This window comes from Macaca fascicularis, chromosome 12 (assembly GCF_037993035.2).
Source record: "Macaca fascicularis isolate 582-1 chromosome 12, T2T-MFA8v1.1".
Classification (NCBI taxonomy): domain Eukaryota; kingdom Metazoa; phylum Chordata; class Mammalia; order Primates; family Cercopithecidae; genus Macaca; species Macaca fascicularis.
Window position 1 is genome coordinate 107,595,220 of NC_088386.1, and position 21,491 is coordinate 107,616,710.

Sequence of the window (21,491 nt, forward strand, 5' to 3'; positions counted from 1 at the left end):
TAGGAGTTACTACTTCAAAGAAAAGCTAATTATTCAAATTGCTTGGTCTTTCTCCATCTATTATGATTTGAACAGTGTGAAACTGTGTGAAAACCTTTCTCATATCAGTGACATTTAGTTATATCATGATATATTTTTCAATAAAATTCACATATTTTAGTGAAAATGCTTGTTAAAATGTACTTAAAAATAAGTTTCAGAGAAACAATGAAACAATGAAACCTGAAGGCTGCCCTCAAATAGACAATTTGAATTCCAGAGACCTGCTATTTCAAGAAATTTTGATCACTTCAACTCTTCACTGGAAGCCAACAAATCTGCTCCACACTAGAAATTATAAGCTACTTGAGGCTCTCAGAGACTCCCAAATCAGGCTCTTAATACCTACGTTACAGAATATGCAAATTAGAAATAGGGTCCTCTAAGTGCCTGTGATATACCAGGCCCAGGAGGTCACAGGCATTTAAAGCACTCTGATTTTTATTATTGAAATTAATGACACAGAAGTTTCATGTAACAACAGAGAATTAAATATTCTCTAAGAGGGGACTCATGTATTTGGTAGTTGGCTCATTTGTAGCATGCCCATATGTTCTATGCCGATTTCAAACTAACATATGGCCTGAAATGTCTGCATCATATTAGGGTTTGCTAACCATTTTACCATCATAGAAATCTTATGCTAGGTCAGTGCTACTTACACCTCTTCCTAGAATCAACAGGAGAATTTTGAAGATAGTCAGATTCTCTTCTTTATACAAAACTTAGTCAGAATCTCTGAGTGAATTTGGATACATGCCCACATTTGGAAATCTTAATCTAGTTACCTGTGGACATGACAAACCTTGTCCTTTTGTGCTAGTGCTAGACCATGCTATCATTTTTCTCTATATAACATCTACATGCTACACAACATCTCTGCTGGTCACTTCATGTAATAATATTTTTTTCTTGCAATAAGCTATGGTCATAAAGAAGATTTAAGGTTCGTCAGTGGAAACTGAATCTAAATATAGGTGAAGGTGGAACATTGCCATTTTAAGAGCTAGAGCAGTAAGCTTGTGGGTATAGAAGAGTTATTCTTTGAGACAGAAACTCTTGTTTAATCTGAGAGGGACCACATTTCTAAACCTTTCAGTCAAACAGAAATAAAATCTACTCATTATTCTTGCGTAAAACTTGAATGCAAAAGTTAGCATGAGTGCAGCTAAGTATATAGTTTAATAAAAAAAAAAAAGTTAGCAGAAAATGATGCTGAAGAGTCAAATGTTTTTTCTTTACAAATTTTGAGCTAAGCTGCCCTATCCCTAAAGAGGCTATAGAGGTGGTTCTTTCTTGAAATGTGTGTGTGTGTGTGTGTGTGTGTGTGCGTGTGTGTGTTTTACTCAGCATTTGCTCACAAGAGACTAGGGGCTACAATCAGTTCATACCATGCATGAGGTGTTGGCCGAATCTCTTGGTGTTCTTATAGAGAAAAATGATAAGCAACTGAACTGGCCTCAGCCTGGCATTACATTTACAGGGCTGTTCATATTCATAGGTGGTAGTACCCAGTGTGCAAAGCCAACTGTTAAAAATTTCTAGAATTTTGAGAGTTTTTCATTAAACAACCATTACTAAATATTAAACTATATAAACTCACAATTAAATATTATTAAAACAAAGGTAATATATATTGGAAATTCATTATTTCCTAATTAGTTTACTATATTTTACTATCTTCTATGTAATTGAGTTCATTTACATCTACTGAACCTGTATGGTGGAAATACTACATAATGGTGTGATACTTGGACATCTCTTCCAAAATCCACACTGATTGCTGTAAGGGGAAGAATGTTAGTAATATTCATACCATGAAAATCAGTAAGCCCAACAAATTGGGGCTTTCCCCCCCTATTTTTGGAGAGTAGTTATTAAACGTTATCAGCACAGCACTGACATATGATATAATTTAAGACTGAAGAAATCATGCTTTCGGAAAATGCACTGTTAGAACTTGTCTAAGGGAGTCACACCATATTCTGTGCCTGGAGTATTTCCTAATATGATAATTGATGTTTCCACTGAATTAGAAACAAGAAATGAAATGAGCTTTGAACTGAATAAGAGGGAAAAAAGACCTAGGGGAAGATAAAGAGACTAATCCCTAAGGTCTGAACATGATCAGAGGGTTTCAGTAGTGGGGGATATCTTCAACAACAACACATGCACAGGGACATGGAAGTTAATTTTGGGCCCCTCTCTCTGCAAATAACCATTCTTATTATTAATAAAATTATGTTAATAACTAACCTTTTTTTCTTCTTCTTCTTTTTTTGAGATGAGGTCTCACTCTGTCACCCAGGCTGGAGCACACTGGTACAATCACAGCTCACTTTAGCCTTGACCTCCTGGGTTTAAGCGATCCTCCTACCTCTGACTCCCGAGTAACTGAGACTACAGGTATACTTCACCATACTGGGCTTTTTTTTTTTTTTTTTTTTTTTTTTTGTAAAAATGGGGTCCTACTCTCTTGCCCAGGTTGTTCTCAGATTCCAGGTTTAAGGGAATCCTCCCACTTCAGCCTCCCAAATTTCTGGGATTACAGCATGAGCTACCATGCCTTGTCAACAACTGGTTTTATTTGTGCTTTGAAGGGATCAGGCACCTGGGTCTTAAGAGCAGTTGAGGGAGTGCCTAGCCCAGCTGTGACATGATGGGAGTCCTTGGTAGCAGAAGCTGGGAGGTTGGCAGTAAGAGAGTAAGACCAGAGAGGTGAAGCTATAGAATTTACTCCAAATTTTTGGTTAAGTTATATGTAAAAGAGAAGTCGAAACTAATTCATAATTATAAACTGTTGATACTAATATTGTACATATGTGTATGTATAAATTTACATAAATCTTTACTTTGTATGTAGTTATTACATATAAATATTTTTTATATATTTATGTTTATATACTCATATATGATATGATTTTCAGGAAAAAAATAATAATACATGCTATGCATGATGAATACGAGGACTAAGATGAACTATGGAAGAGAGGGTATGAGATAATTCTTCTGTTCTGCCACCTGGAGGTCAGGTTAAGTACTTCCAAGGAATAAATATTCTGTCACTTTCAAGAAAGCAGGGATTATACTTCTTTAACTTTATATATATATATATATATATATATATACATACACACACACACGCACACACACTTCATATACATGCTATGAAGTATATAAACTTCATCTATATATACTATGAAGTATATATACTTCACCATAAAATATACTTTATAATGAAGTATATATACTTCATAATATATATACACACACTTCATATATATACATATTTATATACACTTCATATATCATATTTATGTGAAGTATATATATATAAAAAGGAGAAATGTTAACTAGATAGAAACCAACCTGGATTACTCCGGTCTGAACTCAGATCACAAAGGACATTAATTATTGAACAAACAAACCCTCAATAGTGGTTACACAATAGGATGTCCTGATCCAACATTGAGGTTGTAAACCCTATTGTCGATATGGACTCTAGAATAGGATTGTGCTGTTATCCCTAGGCTAACTTATTCCGTTGATCAAATTATTGCGTAATGTGTAAAAACTCACTTAGACTAGTGAGGTCTTAGTTTAGATTGTTTGGACGTTGAATTATGCTCTGAGGTCACCCCAACCAAATTTTTTTTTTTTTTTTTTGAGACAGAGTCTCCATCTGTCGCCCAGGTTGGAGTGCAATGGTGTGGTCTCGGCTCACTGAAACCTCTGCCTCCCGGGTTCAAACAATTCTTCCGCCCCAGCCTCCTGAGTAGCTGGGATTACCAGCACCCGCTATCATGCCCAACTAATTTTTGTATTTTTGTAGAGATGGAGTTTCACCATGTTGGCCAGGCTTGTTTTGAACTCCTGACCTCAGGTGATCCATCCGCCTCGGCCTCCCAAAGTGCTGGGATTACAGGCATGAGCCATTGCGCCTGGCCAAGCAGTTTAAAATTTTTAATACGGTGATAGTAGGCTAGGGCCTGTAGGCTTGAGTTTTCATTTGCATTAACGAATTAAAGCTGCATAGGGTCTTCTCATCTTATTTGTTTATATCCGCCACTTCACAGATAGGTCAATGTCACTGATTAAAAGTAAAACACAGCTGAACCCTCGTCTGGCCATTCATACAAGTCCCTATTTAGGGAACAAGTAATTATGCTACCTTTGCAAGGTTAGGATATCGCGGCTGTTGAACATATGTCACTGGGCAGGCAGTGCCTCTAATACTGATAATGCTAGAGGTGGTGTTTTGGTAAACAGGTGGGGTAAGATTTGCTGAATTCCTTTTACTTTTTGTAATCTTTCCTTAGAGCATGACTGTGTTGGGTTAACAGTGAATATAATAGGGTGCTTATTATATCGTTTACTAATATTGGGCTGTTAACTGTCAGTGGGTTATTGCGGTCTGATGTAAGCTTACACAATGGAGAATGTCTTCATGTTATTTATATTAACATGATTGCTTCTATTAAGTAATAGATTAGTCCAATGTGACGTTAGGAGTTCAGTAAAGTGATTAGAATTCAAGATAGTAAGATGTTGACTTAAACGCTTTCTTAATTGGTGGCTGCTTTTGGGCCAACTGTGGTGGTAATAATTTTTACTCTCTGCAGGAAGGTTGTTTCCCAAGGTCTAAAGAGCTGTCCCTCTCTAGACTAACAGTTAAACTTACAGGGGAATTACATCATTCTGTGGGTAAGTTTAAAGTTGAACTAAGAGTCTATCTTGGACAATGAGCTACCACCAGGCTCGGTAGGCTTGTCACTGTTACTCATGAATCCTCCCACTATTTTGCCACATAGGTGAATGTGGTCTTTCAGCTGTTCTTCAGTAGCTCATCTGGTTTTGGGGGACTTGGCTATAGTTCTGTGTGTAAAGTTATTTCTAGTTAATAGATTATGCAGAAGGTATAAGGGCTTGTCTTTGCTTTTTAGTGCTTGATATAGCTCTTTCATCTTTCCCTTACTGTATTATGTCTATTGTGCCAAGGTAAAAATTTCTATTGCCTATACTTTTGTCTAAGTAAATGGTTTAAGATAGTTTGATAATATTTTTAGCAAGGTTTGGGGCTAGAGTTGGCTAAAAGTGATCAGGCCATGATGAAATCTTCTGGGTGTAAGCCAGATGCTTTGGGTTAAGCTACACTTTGGTTTGTCCAGGCACACTTTTCAGTATGCTTACTATGTTACAACTTATCTCCTCTATAGGTGTGTAGAAAAGTATCAGTAATAGTGATTTCTAAAGTAATATTTGAGGAGGGTGATAGGTGTGTGTGTGCTTCATGGCTTTATTCAACCAAGCACTCTGCTCTTGGTTTACTGCTAAATCCTCCTTGAGCCCTTAGATTTCACAAAGGTTTTTGTGATATTTTTCTGGACATAGAAAATGTAGGCCATTTCTTGCCACCTCATGGGTTACACCTTGACCTAATGTTTATATGTGTATACTTATGCTTACTATATAACCTTTTTAGGGTTTGCTGAAGATGGTGGTATACAGGCTGGGAACAAGAGGTGGTGAGGTGTATCAGGGTTCATCGATTATAGAACAGGCTCCTCTAGAGGGAAGTAAAGCACCGTCAAGTCCTTTGAGTTTTAAGCTGTTGCTTAGAGTACTCTGGCGAATGGTTTTGTTAATGTAACTATTCGACTTTAGGGCTAAGCATAGTGGGTTATCTAATCCCAGTTTGGGCCTTAGCTATTGTGTCTTCAGGGTATTAAAGCCACTTTGTGGTATATTTTATTTCAGCTGGAATTTTTTACAACTTAGATGGAGTTTTTTACAACTTAGCTTTATTGAGGGTAGATCTTAAACATTCTTTACACCGAGCTTTATTAGCTTGGGTTAATCATATGGCCGTGGTGGCTGCCACGAAGTTAACCAACCCTAAATATTAGTATAACTTAGTCAAACTTTTATTACTAAAGATTTATCATTGCTGTTTCCCGAAGGGGTATGGTTGAGCAAAGCGTTTTGAGCTGCATTTGTGTGTGCTTGATACCTACTCGTTTTAATCTGGGTGACCTAGAGGGCATTTTCACTGGGGTGGAGATACTTGCATGTGTAATCTTACTAAGAGCTAATAAAAAAGGCCAGGACCAAACCTATCTGTTTATGAGGTTGTGTGGACCCATCTAGACATTTTCAGTGTCTTTCTTTGAATGTCTAAGCTACACTAACTGCATGGAATACTTAAGTGAAAATTAAAACATGAGAAAGAAAGAAGTAAATATAAATGGTTGTTTACAGTTCTGGAAATTCAAGGTCTTTAAATTTGAATTGACAGAAGTTTGGCTGAGAGGATTACTCATAATTTAGGCTGAAAGGATTTACTCATGATTTAGCGGTATATTATATTGGGACAGCACTTTCAGAGGGATATGCTCAAGGTATTATATTAGTATATGGCAGAGGTTTAGTTACTATATCTATTACACAGAATGGAGGTCTTATTTGGTAGGAGGGCCTTAAGATTTTTTAGAAAATTACATAAATCGAGAGGTAGCTCTCTCGATTTATGTAATCGAGAGGTAGCATTTGTAGTTAAAATACGATTTCTGGGCTCTGACTGGGTTGCATTTTTAGTCTCTTGTTTTTGGGGTTTGGCGAGGGTATGTTTACCTAGGTTGATGGCAAAGTCAGAGAGGGAGGGAGGGTAGTTTGCAGATTTAATCGGAAATAGTTCTTCAAACTGAGCATATGTGCATGAGATTACATGCACGAGCGTATGTGCGTGAGCATACGTGTGTGAGCGTCTACTGATTAATTATGTCCTTCAAGCATGATATACTTCTCCTCACATGACAAAAACTAGCCCCTATCTTGATTATGTTTCAAATCTTCCCATCAACAAACCTGAACATCCTTCTATCACAATTCTATCCATTACAGTGGGCGGTTCAGGGGGACCTAACCAAACACAACTGCGTAAAATTCTAGCCTACTCCTCTATCACTCACATAGGTTGAATAATAGCAGTACTAATTTATAACCCAAACATTACCGCTCTAAATCTGATTATTTACCTTATCTCTACAACAACCGCATTTCTAGCACTCAACCTGAGTCTAAGCATCACAACCCTGTCACTATTTCATGCCTGAAAGAAATTGGCATGGTTGACACCTATAATTCCACTAATTCTACTATCCCTACGAGGTTTACCCCCATTACAGGGTTCCTGCCTAAATGAATCATCATCCAAGAACTTACAAAAAATGATAGCCTTATCACCACAACCATTACAGCTACCATAACCCTACTCAACCTGTACTCTTACATACACCTCATTTATTCCATCTCAGTAACGCTATTCCCCATATCTAATACTATGAAACTAAAATGACAATTCGAAATCGCAAAATGCATACTACTTCTCCCTCCCCACCTGTCATCTCTTCTACCCTCCTCTTTCCCATCTCTCCATTAATACTAACTATAACTTAGAAACGTAGGTTAAATAAGACCAAGGGCCTTCAAAGCCCTGACTAAGCAAATTGCACTTAATTTCTGTAACAGACCTAAGGGCTCCAAGACTCTATTCTGCATTAGTTGAATGCAAATCAACCACTTTAATTAAGCTAAGCCCTTACTAGATTGGTAGAATTCAAACCCACGAAAATTTAGTTAACAACTAAACCCCCTAATCAACTGGCTTCAATCTGCTTCTCCCACCATGGGGGAAAAAGGCGGGAGAAGTCCCCGCAGGATTGAAGCTGCTCCTTTGAGTTTTCAATTCAACATGAGAAATCACCTCCAGGCTGGTAAACAGTGGCCTTGGCCTCTGTCATGGGAACACTATACCTGTTATTCGGCGCATGGGCAGGGATAGTAGGCACTGCCTTAAGCCTCCTAATTCGAGCAGAACTAGGCCAACCAGGAACTCTGCTAGGAGATTATCAGATCTACAATGTTACTGTTACCGCCCACGCATTCGTTATAATCTTCCTTATAGTGATACCAATCCTAATTGGGGGTTTCAGCAACTGGCTAGTTCTTCTAATAATTGGTGCACCCAATACAGCATTCCCCTGGATACGTAATATGAGCGTCTGACTTCTCCCCCCATCTTTTCTACTCTCACTTGCATCTTCAATAGTGGAAGCCGGCGCTGGAACCGGCTGGACAGTTTATTCCCCTTTAGCAGGAAACCTAGCACATGCAGGAGGCTCTGTGGACTTGACCATCTTCTCACTCCACTTGGCAGGTGTCTCTTCTATTTTGGGGCCATTAACTTCATTACCACTATTATTAACATAAACCCCCTAGTTATATCCCAATATCAAACACCCCTTTTTGTTTGATCAGTCCTCATTACCACAGTCCTTTCCCTTCCAGTCCTAGCCTCTGGCATTACTATACCATTAACTGACCATAGCCTCAACACCACTTTGTTTGACCCTGCTGGTGGGGGTGACCCTATCTTGTACCAACATTTACTCTGATTTTTTGGTCACCCTGAAGTCTATGTCCTTATCCTACCAGGCTTCGGGATAATCTCCCACATAGTAACATATTATTCTGGTAAAAAGGAACCATTTGGATACATGGGCACAGAGCTGTGATATCAATTGACTTCTTAGGATTTATCATATGGGCTCACCAAATATTTACAGTAGGGATAGATGCAGACACATGAGCATACATCATCTCCGCTACCAAAAGTATTGCTATCCTTACTGGCATCAAGGTATTTAGCTGATTAGCCACCCTGCATGGCGGTAACATCAAATGATCTCCCACAATATTCTGTGCCCTATGATTAATTTTCCTTTTCACAGTAGGAGGCTTAACCAGCATCTTATTAGCTAATTTGTCACTAGATATTATCTTACACGACACATGTTATGTTGTAGCGCATTTCCACTATGTCCTATCAATAGGAGCAGTATTCACCATTATAGGAGGCTTTGTCCACTGATTCTCCTTGTTTTCAGGCTATACACTTAGGCAGATCTATGCTAAAATCCATTTCACCATTATATTCATAGGTGTTAATTTAACCTTTTCTCCACAGCACTGCCTCAACCTATCCGGTATGCCTCGATGTTACTCTGATTATCCTGATGTATACACCACGTGAAATATCATCTCATTCATAGGGTCATTTATCTCTCTAATAGCAGTTATACTAATAATCTTTATGATCTGAGAAGCCTTTGCTTCAAAACGAAAAGTACTAACAATTGAACAACCATCTACTAATTTAGAGTGGCTTTATGGCTGTCCACCATCTTACCACACATTCGAAGAGCCAGCCTCGGGAAAACCTAAATGAGAAAGGAAGGAATCGAACTCCCAGAAACTGGTTTCAAGCCCATCCCATAACCTCTATGACTCTCTTGATAAGATATTAGTAAAATTGTTACATAGCTTTGTCAAAGTTAATTTATAGGTTAAACCCTATCTGTCTCAATGACTTATCCAGTTCAATTAGGCCTTCAAGATGTCACATCCCCTATTAAAGAAGAAGTACTCACTTTCCATGACCATGCTCTTATAATTTTTTTTATAATTATATATATATGTACACACACACACAATTTGGTAAAAGGTTGATTGAGAGGAACTTATCATATATAATAAAAATGAAGGCTGGGTGCAGCAGCTTATGCCTGTAATCTTAGCACTTTGTGAGGCTGTGGCAGGAGGATAACTTGTGTCCAGGAGTTTGAGTCTAGCCTGGCCAACATAGGGAGATCCTCTCTCTACAAACAGTAAGAAACAATTATCTGGGTGTAGTGACATGCATCTGTGGTCTCAGCTACTCAGGAGGATGAAACAAGAGGAATGCCTGAACCCAAGAGGTCGAGGCTGCAGTGAGCTGTGACACCACTGCACTCCAGCTGGGTGACAGAGCAAGACCCAGTCTTAAAAAAGAAAGGAAAATAAAATAAAGATGCATATTGAAAAGCCGTACTCAAAAAGTGAAACAATGCATTTTCATCTCAAGGAACTAAGAGACAAGAAAACCAGGCTAGCAGGTGTACTGTGCTTGCTTCTGGTAATGTTCTTTAGTAAAAGTTAATTCCTAGAGTGAGTTTCAGTTGACCTGGAAAGCCTCTTCTTATAAATGTAGTGACAAAGGCCATCTATGGTGTGGGTCAGGTGCGAGTCCTTACTTTCTCAAAATAGCATTAAAAAGGCAGCTGAGCTGCCACTTGATCTTAGTGCATTCTTTTTTAACACACATTTTAGATTCTGTTAGTTCTCACTGCTAATATTTTATTCAGAAAAATTGCATCTGAATTCATAAGTGATCTTAAGTTCTTTTGTTTTTTGTTTTATTAAATCAGGTCCATAAAAATCTATTTTACAGGTATTTTAGAAAAATGATCTTTTGGATTCACACAAATTCAATGTATCCTTTCCATGTCTAATGTTTTTTCATATATTCCTATTTCCCTAATTTAGGGTGTTATTTTAAAATATCTTTTGAAAACAGTCCGTGTGATTTCATTCCATGTATACGTTTATGCAAAGTTAGATGTGTTGTATGTCTAATGCACACAAACTGAAGCTGTACTACAATACATCGAGGGTAAATTTTCTTGCTGCTTTTTAATTTTGTTTTGCTTTACTACAAAGTACCTTAGAAAGGCACATCTATTTTACCTAAATATTTTCATATGGAAGGAGTAACACAAGTTGGTAATGTAACAAATCAGGTTTAACTGTACTCTATCTTGAGAATTCTATTTCAAGAAAGCTAGATATATATAATACAAAGTGCAACATTAATTAGGAGTGGGTCATTACTGTGATATGTAAAAGTCATTGAAAAAAAATTTAAAACATGGATAGTTTGAATGCAGGCAGAACATCTGGTTTAAACAAGTAATTAGTCCTGGAATTATGTTCATGAATACAGTGGTATTGATGAATTTGTCAACTTCCCCTCTCCCACTTCAGTTGTTAGTTGGTATTCGTTTCTAGAAAGCAACTTAGAATAAGTGATGTACCTAGTGTAATCAAAGATAAAGGTTGCAGGGTCTGGAGCCACTGAGGTTTGTTCTTCTCAATGTCTTGATGAGCTACACCTATGAGAGACTACCTTCTAGTTACTAAAACACACTTAAAATGTAGAAACATAGTTAAATGTCAATGAATATATAATGAAAATATAACTGTCACATATTTTAAAAATACTTCTGTCCTCATATGGTCAATTCATATAAAAATTATAATTGGAAAGTCCCTTATTCTTTTGTCATAAGAAATCACCCTTGGATTGACACATTAACTCATTTATTGCTCATAATAGGCCTATGAAGTTGATGATAATAACAGCTCCTGGGCAAAAAAAACAAACAAACAAAAACAAACAAACAAAAAAACCTATGTGTGATCTTTCATGCAGGAGCACAGGCAATTACTTTACCTGGCAGGGTTCCTGGGGGGAAAGTTGTCCTCCCACACCAGACTTGGTGCCCAGTCAATGCAATGCAGTCTCTAAGGGAGTTGCAGTGAGACTCAGGGTTTGCTGACCAGTCATGTCTCATGTATGTCTCCCATCCTGGCCCAGGCACGCTATTCAGAGACCTCTTTATTAAGGTCCTTTGATAGCAGCTTTCCTTAGATGCTTTCACTAAGATCTCCTTATAGGGAGGAAGTAAGGGGGTCTGGAAGACACCTTTTCTCCACTCTGACTCCATCCTCAGTACTTTTCACTCAGGCCTTCCCACCCCTTTCTCCTTCAAGCTTCCAGGTTCATAAAACTTTCAGAACAGTTTTTTCCCATCCCTCCTCAGTGAAACAATTCCCCATGTCTGCACTGATCCATCTGACCCTCACCTGGCACTGTTTTATGGGGGAAACATGAGACAGTGAAGTTGGTGCTTTCGCTGGTTTAGTCTCTTGAATAAACCATTGCAGTAAGTGATTAAAAGCTTGACTGTTACCACATTTTTGCTTGTCTGAATTGACCACTGTCACCTAGTAGCTTAGCTCTCCACTCAGCTCAGCTCTTGACACTCTGTCTTTTATAGGTGAGGAAATGGAGGGGCTGAGGGCATAAATGACTTTTTTAAGGTCAAAGTGCTGGTAAGCAGCAGTGCCAGGTTTCAAAAAAAACCAATTTGGCTCCCAAATTCATTCTCTGAACTATACCATCTTCTCTGATGAGAAATCATTGTTTCTCTATTTTTCCATATTAATATTCTTGTATATTCCTGTTTGCTTAAATTTTAGAGGGCAACTTATTTACATCATTTTGATATTCTTGTGGTGCTGAGGATCATTACTATAGTGCTCCAAGTAAATGAAACATCATTCACTATATGATTTTTTCACTTCGAAGGATTAGTTTATTGAATAAGCCCAGTTGATAGGTAATAATTTCTACTAGGGATGTATGAGGAAAAAAAGGATTTCTTCAAAAGGCTGAGAACTTCTCCATAACCCTCCTGAAGTTTGAATTTAAATACTTCAAGTAAATTTTAGAAAATATAACTTGGTTATAATTATTCCTAAATAACATATTTTTAAGGAGTATCATTTTTAATTGCTTTTATAGATACTTCAGACCTTTTCTTCACAGTCTTAACCACTTTTAAGTGTATGTTAAGTAATGTTAAGTATATCACATTGTTTTCCAACAGATCTCTAGAACTTTTTCAACCTTGCACAATTACAACTTGACTCGTTAAAGAGCAATTGAACATTTAGCCTTCCTTCCAACCCCAGGATACCACCATTCTACATTCTGTTTTCTGTGAGTTTGACAGTTTAGTTACTTCATGTAAGTGAAATCATACAGTATTTATGTTTTTGTGACTGGCTTATTTCCTTTAGCATAGTGTCCTCAAGATTTATTGTTGTAGCATGTGACTAGATCTCCTTAATATCATCCCATTGGTCTATTTTAGCTTTTGCTCTTGGTATTTTTGGCATTATATCCATGAATGTATTGCTAAACCTAGAATCATAAAGCTTTGTCATCATAGTTTCTGCCAAGACTTTTATAGTTTTAAGTCTTATGCTTAGGTATGTAATTTGCTTTAGAGTTAATTTTTGAACATGGCATATGATAAAGGCCCAAGATCAATCTTTTGCACATGAATATCTATTTTTCCCAGCATCATTTGTTGAAGAGACTTCCCTTTAAAATATATTATTTATGCCTATCACTGATTGAAAATTATATTAGATATTAATCCTACTGCTAATATTTATAATTTAATGTACTAATAAGCATATTACCATATTAGGTATCTGTTTCTTAAGCATTTTGATAACTGTATCTCAACCTAACTTGTTTTCCTTATAATCCATTGTAATTTATTTTATGTATTTATTGATTGCTATGCATTCATGAATTAAAGTATTTGTTTTGTGCTCATTTATTCTTCTAAAAATATTACGAGAAGAGGTCAACGGGCTTCACCAAGCTGCTGCAGTGTCCATTGCCTCAGAAAATATTAAAAATTCAGAGTTTGTTTTTGTAATTTAGACACAGATGAAGTCTTGAACTAGGGCAACCATAATAATAAATATGTAAAATCAAGAAATGGGCAAAAATCAGGATGACTCAGTGATTAACTGCCAAGAGCCAAGTGAAAGTAAAGACAATAATGACCCACCAAATTTTTAACCTGGTTGAGAGATTGGTTGGTGGTATGTAGTTCTAGGGAGTCATCAACCTAGAGGTTGCATTTAAAGCCCTGAGAGTGTCTGAGATCACCCCTGGGGAGAGGACAGAGAAATAAATTGACTAAAGATAAAATCATAGGAAACTAATAGTCAAAGAATAGTCAATTCATTATTAACAGCTATGGTGTCATGTGATACATATAATGTGTCAGCAAATAAAACTACTATGTAAATAATAAAACTTTGGCAATCAATTCGTAATTTGTAAAAGACCGTTGGTTATGACTCTACTCTGCATTTATAATTTTTGCACCTGCAATTATTTACATGCAAAAAACAATACAGCCACAGTTGCCTAATTATAGGCACAACCATCCAAATTTATCTTCAAAAAGAATAGCACAAAGAGACACCATCTGTGAAAGTGCAGCAAACCCCTCAGACCTTTCCTGCTCCAAATTCTGTAAGGCTGGTGGGCACACTTCCCTTTTGGCTTCTGTCTCAGGCTTTATTCTTGCCTGATCTTATTCATGCATTACAGACTAGTCAGTCTGATAAGCTGATAGTCAGCAGGCCTTTCCTTTTACCCAACCAATATCCATGCCCCACCACCACTACCCCGCCAATATAATATGTGCACTAGTATGGGCAGACTGAAAACAGAAGCCATTTCTGAAACACATCATTTGTCTCCTTAATGTGAAAAGATTCCATTTTTTTCACAGGTAATTTTACAAAGTAGGCAACGTGAATACCACAACCACAAAATCCCATACAAATTTCTGCTCAAAGGTGACAAGAAAATTATGTTACTCTACTTTTTACATAAAGTTTTAGCCATTTATTAAAAACACAGCTGTCAGTTTTGATCAAATATATTCATATTTCCCCATTATATTATTAGGGCCACGATGAAATTTAATAATTGTCCCTTGGAGTTTGATTTTTCACAAAAATGTCATAACACAATCAGTAATATAGCAAATAATTATTGAACTACATTGAGACAGTTATGATTTCAGCTGGGAAATATATAATAGATGAGAAATATAAAACCCAGGTTAACACTTGATAAAGATTCTGTTCTCATACAAATGTCAGTAGTAATAAATGTGGGGACAACATAGCCTGCTTTATGAAAATGAAAGAGATACCAGACAGAATAATTTTCAAAGATTTAAATCATGGTTCAAATATTATTTGCTTATTATTTAATCATATTAAACACTTTAAATCTGATAAATTCTTTGTGGTAAAAAGAATACACAATTTAAGAATGAGAAATTCAGTAGTTTATTAGACTAATGACTAAAATCAGACTGTAACATGTTTCTTTTATATGAAATCTATATTTCTCCATTCCATAAGTGTTTGAAATCATTAAGTATGACCATGAAGTCTTCAGGGGCAAATGAAGGCTTAAGAATTCTGCAACATTCACTAGTTTTTACTTTTTTATTTAAAAAATTACAGTGAATAGGAAGGTACATTCTTGTTCTACTACCTTTGTCTCAATGGTATACGGGTCACAGAGACTTGAAGCAATGGTTGGATACCAGCCTTAAGTTTGTGGATAGTGGGACACAGGTTTGTACATTGGAAGTATGATTAAGTAATTTAAATTAAGCAAAGAGGAACATGTTAACACAATGAGAATTTGTGAAGAGGAAGCATGATTCCCAAAAGAGAATTAACTAGAAGTAAAAGGTTGGTCAGCCATTTGTTCTATCACATACAACTGAACATTTCAATGAGTGCAATCAAAGTTCAAAATATTAGTAATGGCATGATAAGCCTAACTCATTCATCTCCAAATAAAGTAGAACATTTTGAGACATTAAAAATAATAATAATTCTACTTACATCCTGAACTACCATTTGTTGACACAAGAGTCAAGTTGGAAGGCCATGGGTTCCGAACAATATCTTGCCAATGAATGGTGTCCGCATAACAAAGGAATTTGTTCTGGTCTACATAGACTCCACCATTTAGGATTTCTGTATTAAAAAACAAAGAAACAAATCTTTTGTCAAACTGCTTGTTGATGAAATGATAATCAACAAAAACGATTTGCTCTTAACTATTTTCAATGTTAAATTAGAGTCATGCTGCTAATAGCCAAGAAACCTTTTAAAATATCTTTCACTGAATCATATACATTGATTGCAGGAATTTGAAAGGATTGAAAATTACAAAAGTGAAAAACAACCACTCATATTTGTGCACTCTGAGAGTAACACTCCTAAAATTTTGGTATAAATGTTACAGTCTTTTGTCTGTTTTCTTCCCTAGAATTGAAATAATATTTTATAATCTTGTTTTGTTTAATATTATATAATGAGTATTTAATAGTAATTACTACTCTGTATTTCAATGAGAATAGGATATATCATAGTATACATTAAATAGTAATTATTTAACCAACCCCTCTTGTTGGTAATTTAACTTATTTATTTCTAATTGGTCTTTAAAACAAATTTCCACACATGACATTCCAAGGTCATAGAGTGTGGATATTTTTAAGATTTTTGGTATCAATTGTCAAATTATCCTTAGAGAGATTGTTTCAGCCAAGGTGACATTGACTGCAGTCAGTAGGTAAGTAATTAGCACAAAGTGGAAGCTAAAATTAATGCCTCAATCACAAAAATGTTGCCATCTCAAATGAAATCGATAGGATTGCAAATTATTCTTAGCAACACAAAATAATGAATAACAAATCCTGTGGTTCATTGAAATAAGGATATGGCTGTAGGATAACATGCACTAAAGCCAATTTGTACTTGATTCTTTATTTCACAACACTGGCTTGATTAGCTAATTTGTCCTCCACAAACAATGACTGACCACAGAAATGAATTCTCTTTTGGATAGCTTTAAGTTATCCAGGAAAATAAAAACTGAGATATATCCTCTGAAAATATTATTCTTATTATTTGAAGAAATTAGCTAGAACTACACATAGCACCTTCCTGCCCAATATGTACTGCATTTTCCCCTACTGTTCAATACAAAAGCAATTTAAGAGAAATCATGCATCAGTCCATAAAGTGTTCAACTACAAGTAATCAAAACCCAATTAACAGTTTATAGAAATGGAGATTTTTTTTTTTTTCACATAAGAAGCCTGTAGGAGGCAGTTGCAGATATTAGTTCAGTGTTCCACAGTGCCCACTATCTGTTCTGCCATCCTCAGTGTGTCAGTTTTATTCATTTCAGGCACAAGATGGCGGCTACTTCTAAAGACTGAACTGCAGTCTTTCTGAATTGCAGGCAGGATGAAGTCAGACCAGCAAGCAAGAGACTTCCTTGTAGTGAACCTGTGACTTTTTATTTGGGAAGAAATGCTCTCCTCTAGGATCATGTCTGCATTTCATTGGCCAGAACAATATCCCACGGCTCTCCCTACCACAAGAGAGATTAAATAAGTAACTATTGAGGTGGAAATATTGCTACTGGGACAAAACCCAAACCAGTAGGAGTGTTAGTGAGGAAGAAGAGGGACATGGATATTGGGAAGGCAACCGACACCATCTCCCACGGTAGCCTTGAGAAACTCATCTCTCTTGTGTAGAACCCCAAGCTAAATTTGTAGGAGTCATCTTAAACTGAAAAGGGATAAATGAAAGGAATGTGTGGCACCACAAGAGGGTTATTTGTGGATTGGTGGTCACATCCCAAGTGCCTTACTGCATTGCATGTACGAAACCCTCCAGATTAATTTTGATATTGCAGTTCTTTCTACATTTTAAATCACTCCCATTTTCATCATCAGTCATTTCCGTGACTATTGGTTCCATTTTCTCGGTGAGGGGAAAAAAAAGAAAAGAAATTATATCATCTTTCTACTTCTAAAACCCAGTTCATTATTTTTTATGACCTAACCATACAACCTTCATCAAAGCAGAAGGGAGATGTAAGACGTAAGAAAGATTGTGAAATGAATTTCTACATTAATGTTTGGCATTAAGTTTTTATCTAAGAAATGTGACAATCTCATACTAATAGCTTTCTCATGAGACATTAGGTGATGCTCTTCTGCTCTAGGAATAATTTTCCATTAGATGACAAAGAAAGAAGATTTTGACTCCTATCCAGGAAATAAAGGTTATTTTTCAGTCTACATTTAGAAAAGTCCTACTTCAAAAAAAAAAAAAAAAAGTGGAAAGGTAATAGCTCAAACATTGCTGAAAGAGTGTGTATTTTTCAGGAGTCACATTGTATTTCAAATAGTTCGTGCAAAGGAACACAGTATCCATCTCCAACTTCCTATCTAAAATTTTTCAAATAGAATCAGATTATATTATACTGAATAATAGTCTTATCAAATCCCTTTCTTCAACAATATTAATCTGCTATGAATGTTGACATTTGTTTCTTAGAAATAGTCTGTTCGAGAGCTTGGCTTTTACTTAGAAAAGGGATTTAGAAAGGAGACAATAAAAAATCCAGCATAATCTTACACATTAAAATTTCGAATTAATACACATGGTCAATCCAGATGATACTTTTATTATCCCGAATTCAAAACTCAGCATCTGCTAGCAATTCTGGTCAGGAGGATTTATAAACGTTTAGCAATTAATGATGGGTAGTTTATTTGTGTATTGTTTGTTTTCCTTGAAAATATTCTTTTTTCCTTTATGCTTGGTATAAACCCTATTCTGCTGTTGAATATCAAAACCTCACAATCAGAGAATGTAGAATTTCACTGACACTTACAGGACAGTTTTAATGTACAATCTTACACTTTTCTTTTGATTAATTTGATTACCTAAATATGTGTCAGAAAGTAATGTTATAATAGCATTTACATATATTCTTAAAGTTTTCATTGGTTTTGTAATTTTACAATTTTAAAATATGAATTTGACTTATTTTTGTGAGAAAATATATTCAGGTAGGTTTCTTTCTGGATTAAAAAAAATTCTAGAGAACAGATACTAACCTGTAAGAAAGTTCTTAGAAATGCAAATTATTTACTTGTTAGAAGGAATACCTAATGTTTCTGTCTTGGTTGACTGCGGAGGCTTGACTGCATTTTTAAGATAAGAAAGAGGGACAAGGACTGGGAAAAGAGAAAAGCTTGTTTAGATGTTGATCTAGTAAGAGTACAAAAATGTATGGCTATATTTAGATCGTGTGGTTACACACAAAAATAACAAAGTTTTCCACAAGTTTTATCAAAGACTTTACCAAGGAATCACCTGTGTTGCACCAACCAAGTTTCCCTCTCACTAACATGAAATAAAGTAACAAATAAACATTAAGAAAGATAGGCAAAGGAGGAACACATTTAATTGATACCCAAACAAAGATGCAAAATGTCTGGATGAGTGCAGAAACTAAGAAAGAAAAATGTTGAATGCGTGAATGAGCTCAAAGTATCTCATTTCATTGTATTTTACTTCCACTGCAGAAAATGTATCAGAGTAAATTGAGAGAGACACAGATGGATTCTTGGTCATTTAATCAATTGATAGTAAAAAGCTACTATGAGTTTTCTTATCATATTATATACAAACATTTCTGGCAAGTTCACAAAACAACTGTTTCTTTTTAATAAAAGTCATGGTTAAATATAGTAAGATATATTAGACATGACCGATGAAAAAAGTATCATTTCATTGCTGAAAATTTCCAGTAAACACTTAAATATGTTTGTGTCTCAAACGTTTCTGACTAGATTAATGCATGCAAGTCAAGTAAAAGATGTCATGAATCTTTTTATATACAGAGTAAATTGTAATCTACACTATTTTCTAATATCTTGAATTTAACTTATATATAGCATAGCATTTGTAACTGAAATATAATTAGACTAAGCCCCATGAAGGTAAGACATATTTTTCAGTGCTGTATCTATAGCATCAAACCTAGAGCAATAGTTACTCAATGAATAATTCTTAGATTTAATTGGGAAAAAAAGTACTATGGAATTTGCAACCAACATTTATAAGGTAACTTCTATTGTAGTTCCTAATTTTAAATTACATTCTGACCAAATCAAAGTAAGAATGAAAGTTATCTTTTCCCATAAACACTTTCTAGGTTATCTTGACTGGTCCTGTGTTTCAGAAAGTATGAAGCTGTTTCTGTTTTGTTCAAAGCCATATCTCCAGTTTCTAGTATTATGCAAGGCTCAAGGAGATATACAATAAATATTTGATTAATTGAAATATCTATACAGAATCTCTTGAATTTAAGAAAAAATATATATGTATAATTCTGTGGTTAGAGATTTTATAAACTGAAAGAAAAACAGCATTTATTTTATAAAAGGCATATAACTGATAATATACAATATTACTGTAGACAATACATTTGATATTTATAAGGCATTTTTATTCCCAAACCTATTTGGTACACCAAACTCAATTATTAGTTACCAGGTGAATAATGATGATCTTCAGCTATCCTACACAGACCAAATTTCTCTAAGCCTGTGCAAATCACCTTGCATATGCTACAGAGAAGCCTAAATTTCCTTATATTGAATGGTAAGTCTACCTCACATTGTCCTTACATTTTTCAGAAAGGTATAAAGTGCCAATATAACATTTGAAAGAGGACAGAAAGTATTTGTATCTTAGTCATTCACTCCACAAAAGTTAGCCATTGGACCATGTCTTTCCTTGATTTCCATTTTCATGAGTCTAATAAAGAAGGAGATGTTTGCGTTATTTAAATTACTTCTTTGTATTCTTCATTTCTTGTCAAATGCTAGTTACTGCTGTGAATTTGGGGATGAGTGCCCATTAACAGAATCACTGACATTTTGCAAATATGTTCTCTCCAAAACTATGGTAAAATACTGAATAATAGCATTTTTTTCTGTGCCCTGTATGAAATGGCCTAATTGTGGTGTAACATCCCTGCTGAAAATACAGATTAATATGACCTCTATACTAGGTTTAAGAAATTTACAAAATTGCATCGACCCCATGCACAATTTGTAACCATTTTGTAAATAAGATTGAATATCTTTCTCTTTTTCCAAAATAAAGATTATAATTTTAAATGCAGTTACACTGTATTTCACTTTAGTCTATATGATCGATATTATCAGTGAACATTTTAATTCTACTGAAAACCTACCAACTGTGTGATATAAGAAAGATCTAATAAACAGGGATGAAATATTCCTGATTGTATATCTAAGTATCGTGTTTTGCAGGAGTGCATCTACAGGTCAACCTTAGAAATAAAATGATAATTAAAATAATAAAGATTGGAAATATTGCACTCATCTAATCACAATAGGGGCATTTAAATGATGCATATATCAGACTTATACTGTCTATCTAAGTCAAAGGACAGAATCAAGAATCAAAATCCAAGGCAGCAAAGCCCATTTTCAAGATGAAGCTACAGAAAGCTGTTACAGGACTTTCTCAGACATAAAGCAATGTATCTTTCTCACTGTCATCACCTTAAGCCACACAAGTCTGTTGGCAGATAATGATACAAAAGTAATATAGCTCACATCATCCACCTGTGATACTTAATACATCACCTCTGGAATGGACTTGGTCCAGAGATTCCTGTATCTTTCCCAAACCCAGACCTTTCAGCTGGGAGCACAATGAATTGCTGCTACCCCACTGGGTCAGCCCTCAAGGTTCATTATTAATAAGCTGAGACTCTAAAGGCTAATGAGAACCGGGTGCTTGAGGAGACAATGGCTCATTCATCATCAATCAAGCTTTGAAGTTTTTATACAGATGATTTAAGGAGAGTTGAAGTGTGCAAAATTGAAATGTCACATTTGTATTGGGAGGGGGTAGAGGGTGATAATGTAAATGAGTGATGTAACCTTCTATACTTCAGCTCGATGATCAGAGTCAAAAGC

At 35.6% G+C, this 21,491-nt stretch overlaps 1 protein-coding gene across 6 annotated transcripts in view; it reads right to left on the reverse strand.

The window, feature by feature from the left end:
• ERBB4 (erb-b2 receptor tyrosine kinase 4) overlaps window positions 1-21,491 on the reverse strand; it is a 1,185,936-nt gene that overhangs the window by 398,289 nt on the left and 766,156 nt on the right. For all 6 annotated transcript variants that reach the window (XM_005574181.5, XM_005574179.5, XM_005574182.5 and 3 more), the window contains exon 4: window positions 15,502-15,636. In XM_005574181.5, coding sequence (XP_005574238.1) covers window positions 15,502-15,636 — 135 coding nt within the window. The remainder of the gene's footprint in view (window positions 1-15,501; window positions 15,637-21,491) is intronic.